Raw genomic sequence first — 5,681 nt, 5'->3', positions numbered from 1 at the left:
AGCTCTCACATGTTTACCTTCCCATTTTTTCCATATTTCAGTGTCATTTCTATCGTTCTATGACCTTATTTCATCTCCAATACACGGCACAAACATCAGAGAAACATTTTTTTATCACTGGAAGGCTAAATAACAAAGGAATAGGATTGATTATTGACAGAATTATAGCAGACGTTATTTTCCCTCATTTCTTGCATCTATGGTCAGTGTGTCTGGTGTATTATTATCTTACAGGCAATATTAACCCTTATAAAGATCACAGGTGGACAAATAACATCAAAATAAGGCAAATCAATAAGTTTTTTGGTGTGTGATGAGGTATCTTTCAACGAGTTATTTCGCACGTAAAAACGACACTGCTGCTCTTGCTCTTGCTCTACCAGAGGTCTATCTGGGTCTGGGTCTTGACACATATTACGAACGAAACTGCAGAAAGTGTAAAATTCTATCACCCTTCAGGACGGGTTTACAATATGATATAATGAGCTTATATGCGGGAATAATGGCTTCAGGGAGTTCTTAATACACTTTGTCTCCCTTAAGTGAAGCATAGAGGGAGGGAGAGAGAGATAGAGGGAGGGAGGGAGGGAGGAATGGGAATGAATCACGTATTAATTAATCTTAAAGCCATAGGTTACAACGTTTCTTCCTGTATAAACTGGTAATTATATCGCTTTTTCTCTTTAATTAAACCTAAAACCGTGTAAATAATGGCTTTGAAATGTTTAATAAGGGAAAATGGAAATTGGAACAGGAAAACTCATTGCTGTACCTCAAAACTCAACCTTTCCTGAGCATTAAAATAAACGGAATATTTATTGCCTTTGTATATATATATATATATATATATATATATATATATATATATATATATATATATATATATATATATATATATATATATATATATATATATATATATATATATATATATATATATATATATATATATATATATATATATATATATACCTAATGAGATAATATATATATATATATAAAGGCAATATTATCTTAACAAAGAAAGAAAGCTATCTCTAATCTGTATGTAACAAACTGTATAGGCCTAAGTATATGCCTACCTAGTGAGAGGAAGCTGAACTCTAAAACAAAGGCAATATTAACTTTAACCATTTCATTGCTAAACACTCGCAGTGAGCGTTAGGCGTATTTGCTGGTTTATTATTAGGGTGGTGGGGGAATGGAATAGACTCAGCAATCACATAGTTAGTGCAGGGATGATAGCTTGTTTTAAGAGTAGACTGGATAGCTACATGGACGAGGATGACAGGTGGCAGTGAGGTGTGGGTGCAGTAAGGTGGCAGGGTACTGGTGCGTGCAAAGTACGGCCAGTAAAATGAGGATCAAGCCTCTACCTGTAACCCCTGAAACTACACCTCACCCATCATGAGTAGTGGGGGGGATTCTGGAGCTGCCCTGTGTAGGCCACCTGGCCTCTTGCAGTTTCCCTATGTTCTTGATCTTCCTTCCCTCCCTCCTCCCCCCAGTCATGCTCTCCCTTCCTTCCTTTCCTCCCCAGTCAAAATACATCTTCCCTCCCTCCCTCCTCCCCCCAGTCATGCTCTCCCTTCCTTCCTTTCCTCCCCAGTCAAAATACATCTTCCTTCCCTCCCTCCTCTCCCGAATCATGCTCTCCCTTCCCTCCTTTCCTCCCCAGTCAAAATACATCTTCCCTCCCTCCCTCCTCCCCCCAATCATGCTCTCCCTTCCTTCCTTTCCTCCCCAGTCAAAATACATCTTCCCTCCCTCCCTCCTCCCCCCAATCATGCTCTCCCTTCCTTCCTTTCCTCCCCAGTCAAAATACATCTTCCTTCCCTCCCTTCTCCCCCCCACTCAGGCTCGCCCGTCCGTCCGTTCCTCCCCAGTCAAAAAACATCTTCCTCCCTCCTCCCCCAATCATGCTCTCCTTCCTTCCTTTCCTCCCCAGTCAAAATACATCTTCCCTCCCTCCCTCCTCCCCAATCATGCTCTCCCTTCCTTCCTTTCCTCCCCAGTCAAAATACATCTTCCTTCCCTCCCTCCTCCCCCCAATCATGCTCTCCCTTCCTTCCTTTCCTCCCCAGTCAAAATACATCTTCCTTCCCTCCCTCCTCCCCCCAATCATGCTCTCCCTTCCTTCCTTTCCTCCCCAGTCAAAATACATCTTCCTTCCCTCCCTCCTCCCCCGAATCATGCTCTCCCTTCCTTCCTTTCCTCCCCAGTCAAAATACATCTTCCCTCCCTCCCTCCTCCCCCCAATCATGCTGCCCCTTCCTTCCTTTCCTCCCCAGTCAAAATACATCTTCCTCCCTCCCTCCTCCCCCAATCATGCTCTTCCTTCCTTCCTTTCCTCCCCAGTCAAAATACATCTTCCATCCTCCCTCCTCCTCCCCCAATCATGCTCTCCTTCCTTCCTTTCCTCCCCAGTCAAAATACATCTTCCTTCCTCCTCCTCCTCCCCCAATCATGCTCTCCTTCTTTCCTTTCCTCCCCAGTCAAAAAACATCTTCCTTCCCTCCCTCCTCCCCCCAATCATGCTCTCCCTTCCTTCCTTTCCTCCCCAGTCAAAATACATCTTCCCTCCCTCCCTCCTCCCCCGAATCATGCTCTCCCTTCCTTCCTTTCCTCCCCAGTCAAAATACATCTTCCTCCCTCCTCCTCCCCCAATCATGCTCTCCTTCCTTCCTTTCCTCTCCCCAGTCAAAATACATCTTCCTTCCTCCTCAATGCTCACCCCAATCAAGCTGTCCTTCCTTCCTTCATCTTCCCCTGTCAAGAGGTGTGCTGCTTCCTCCTCCTCCTCCTCCTCCTCCTCTTCTAGGGTCTTCTTTCTTCCTTCATCTTCTTTCTGTCTGCTTTTCCAGGCTCTTCCTCCTCCTCCTCCTCCTCCTCCTTTCTTTTCCTCTTTCTTTCATTCTTCAACTTATTCCCTTCCTCCTCCACCTCCTCCTCCTCCTCCTCCTCCTTCTCTTTCTCAAGCTCCATCTCAGGGAAGAGGAGGAGGAGGAGGAAGAGAATAAGCTGGGGAGTGCAGGAGGAAGGAAAGAAAGAAGGGAAGGAGTTGATAAGGAGGAGGAGGAGCAAGAGGAGGAAGGGAATAAACTGAAGAATGAATGAAGGAAAAGAGAAGAAAGAAGAGAAATAGAAGGAGGAGGAGGAATCTACAAGAAGGAAAAGAGGAAACAAGGATGATGGTGAGAAAGAGAGAAGAGGAGGAGGAGGAGGAGGAAGAGAAGGAATCTAAAATAACACTTTTAACAACATTCTCGTCAACCAGTCACTAAGTCCACCTGTCCATCTTCCTGTCCAGACACTACACAGCACTCCCCCTTAACACTCTAGCCTGGCTGCATACACTCAACAAACAGTGCACAGCTTAGCATGGACTCAATCTACAAAATCTGCATACATGTCTAAAGTGCAATGTTTTCCTCTAAGTACATTATAAAAAGATCTATTGCTCTATGCTCCTTACCTTGACCGTTACTTATTATTGTGCGTTTACAGAGGGTGTTGGCCGGCCTGCCTCCATACTCAACCTCATATGGTACAGTAGACCCTCCATTTAGAGTGTTTCTTATAAAGTATTTCCCTATAACATGCATTTAACTTGACCCCTCACACACACACACACACACACACACACATACACACACACACACACACACACACACATACACACACACACACACATACACACACACACACACACACACATTGATAAATCACAGTCTCAAAGTGATAAATCTCATTGAAATACATCCTCCTCCTCCTCCTTTGTTTAGCGGATTTCTTTTAAATTATTTCCCTATAACATGTTCTTAACCTGACCCCCTCACACACACACACACACACACACACACACACACACACACACTGAGAAACTAACTCCCGTCAGTCTCAAAGTGATAAATCTCATTGAAATACCTTCTCCTCCTCCTTTGTTTAGCGCATTTCTTTTAAAGTATTTCCCTATAACATGCATTTAATTTGACACCCCGCCCCCCACCACACACACACACACACACACACACACACACACACACACTAAGAAATCAACTCCCATCAGTCTCAAAGTAATATGTCTCATTGAAATACCACCACCTCCATAATGCTAGAATTTCTTTGGTACTGTCTCGCTTCAGAGAGTCTACCATATAAATAAATGCAATTGAGGACACGTACGGGCAGCTTAAACCAGTCTGTCTTCCCTTTGGTTGACCCCAAAATGTTAGCTTATACCTGGCTTCCATAAGATTCTGGGTCATTCCTTGGGTGATAGTTATATGGCCCTGGTGGTAGTCTGACCCTTCCTCTGTGCCATGAACCTAAAGACACCCACTAGAACCTGATTGATCTCCTTCTCGGCCTTTGGAATTAGTTGATGTGAGAGGTGGAAGCATCTGACAGCACTAACCTATTTCCCAAGGCCATAGATTAGCCGGGTTCTCATGGGTGAGTTTCCCATTCAAGGTGCAGAAGTCGGGTAAAACTATTACCAGGAATACACAAAACAAGTGAATACAGTGGAGGCAAAGACCGTAACTGTCCCTATCTGTATGTTACAACTAGGTATGGGCCTCACATGGTCACAGGTCAGAGGTCACAGGTTAAAACAGTCCCCCCAAAATGTACACTACTTGTCTCTACGGTACAAAAAAAAGGTATGCCTACACCGAAACTACAAAACCGACTACTACATACAAAAGTACACAACTCTGGCGGCCTACCTAACCTCATTCCTCATTCCACACCACCACACCACTGCATACAAAGCCTAGAGAGGGCCCAGGAAGAGAAGAAGGAGGCAGAGTAGGGCCATAGACGGTGCCATGGCCCTAGATGACCCTCGATACTGTTGGCTCTCAGCTCCGACAAGGCTGTTCCCTAAGCTGAGCGAAGGGTCTTGTGTGGCTTTGGAGGGGGTGCTTGGAGTGGTCCAGGTGAAGCGGGTGGTCTGGGTGCTTGTTGGAGGGCCATTTTGGGGGCCATTTGGGTTGAGATGGTTGTGTGAGGAACTGGAGTTGCTGTTTCCGTTTCCTCCGCTACCGAAGCCAAGGTTAGTTGGTGTGTCGGTGTGTGTGGTGGTGGTGGTGGTGGCTGCTGAGTCTCCATAGGACCCTTGTGGACAGTCCCGAGCATTGGGTCTGGAAGGGAAGGAGAAAGTTAGTGACGCTGGGTCCTCCTGCCTACACTCCTCCTCCTCCTCCTCCTCCTCCTCTTTCTCCTCCTCCTCCTCCCTGCCACCAACCAATACTCACACAAAGTTCTGGCACTTCTGCAGGAGGTACCCCAAGGCACGGTCCAGCAGGGAGCGCATGAACCGTGAGGGCGGGCCGCTACTAGGCATGGCGCCCCCTGGAATGTCACACTCCCGGGGTGTCCGCTGTAGCACACACTCCCGGAACTTGAGGTGCGCGCTGTAAAAAAAGACAGACGTTAGGGTAGATTTGGGGTAGGGCAGCATACTTGAAAAAGAAAAGTTTATTTAAATTAAGTCCTGGTACACTAAACTCCCACAAGAACAGATGTAGATGTACATTTTTGGGCAGGTAGAGTTAGTTTGTTAGTCATTTAGTTAGTAGAGTAGTGAGTTAACCCCTTGATTGTGGATTTCCTACAAGAAGAGAACATCAAGCTACAGAAATGGAACTATCCACCACAAAGGCAGAGAAAGACCT

General features: G+C 45.6%; 1 protein-coding gene across 2 annotated transcripts in view; it reads right to left on the bottom strand.

Annotated features, from left to right (window-relative positions):
* Positions 1-2,779: 2,779 nt before the first annotated feature.
* Positions 2,780-5,681, bottom strand: part of LOC127002253 (uncharacterized) — a 25,949-nt gene continuing 23,047 nt past the window's right edge. For both annotated transcript variants that reach the window (XM_050868063.1, XM_050868062.1), the window contains exons 6-7: positions 5,262-5,420; positions 2,780-5,147 (exon numbers count right to left, since the gene is read on the bottom strand). In XM_050868063.1, coding sequence (XP_050724020.1) covers positions 4,778-5,147; positions 5,262-5,420 — 529 coding nt within the window. In that variant the 3' untranslated portion in view covers positions 2,780-4,777. The remainder of the gene's footprint in view (positions 5,148-5,261; positions 5,421-5,681) is intronic.

Source organism: Eriocheir sinensis, chromosome 22 (assembly GCF_024679095.1).
Source record: "Eriocheir sinensis breed Jianghai 21 chromosome 22, ASM2467909v1, whole genome shotgun sequence".
NCBI lineage: Eukaryota > Metazoa > Arthropoda > Malacostraca > Decapoda > Varunidae > Eriocheir > Eriocheir sinensis.
Note: the sequence above shows the minus strand (reverse complement) of the source record. Positions and strands in the feature narration are given on the sequence as shown.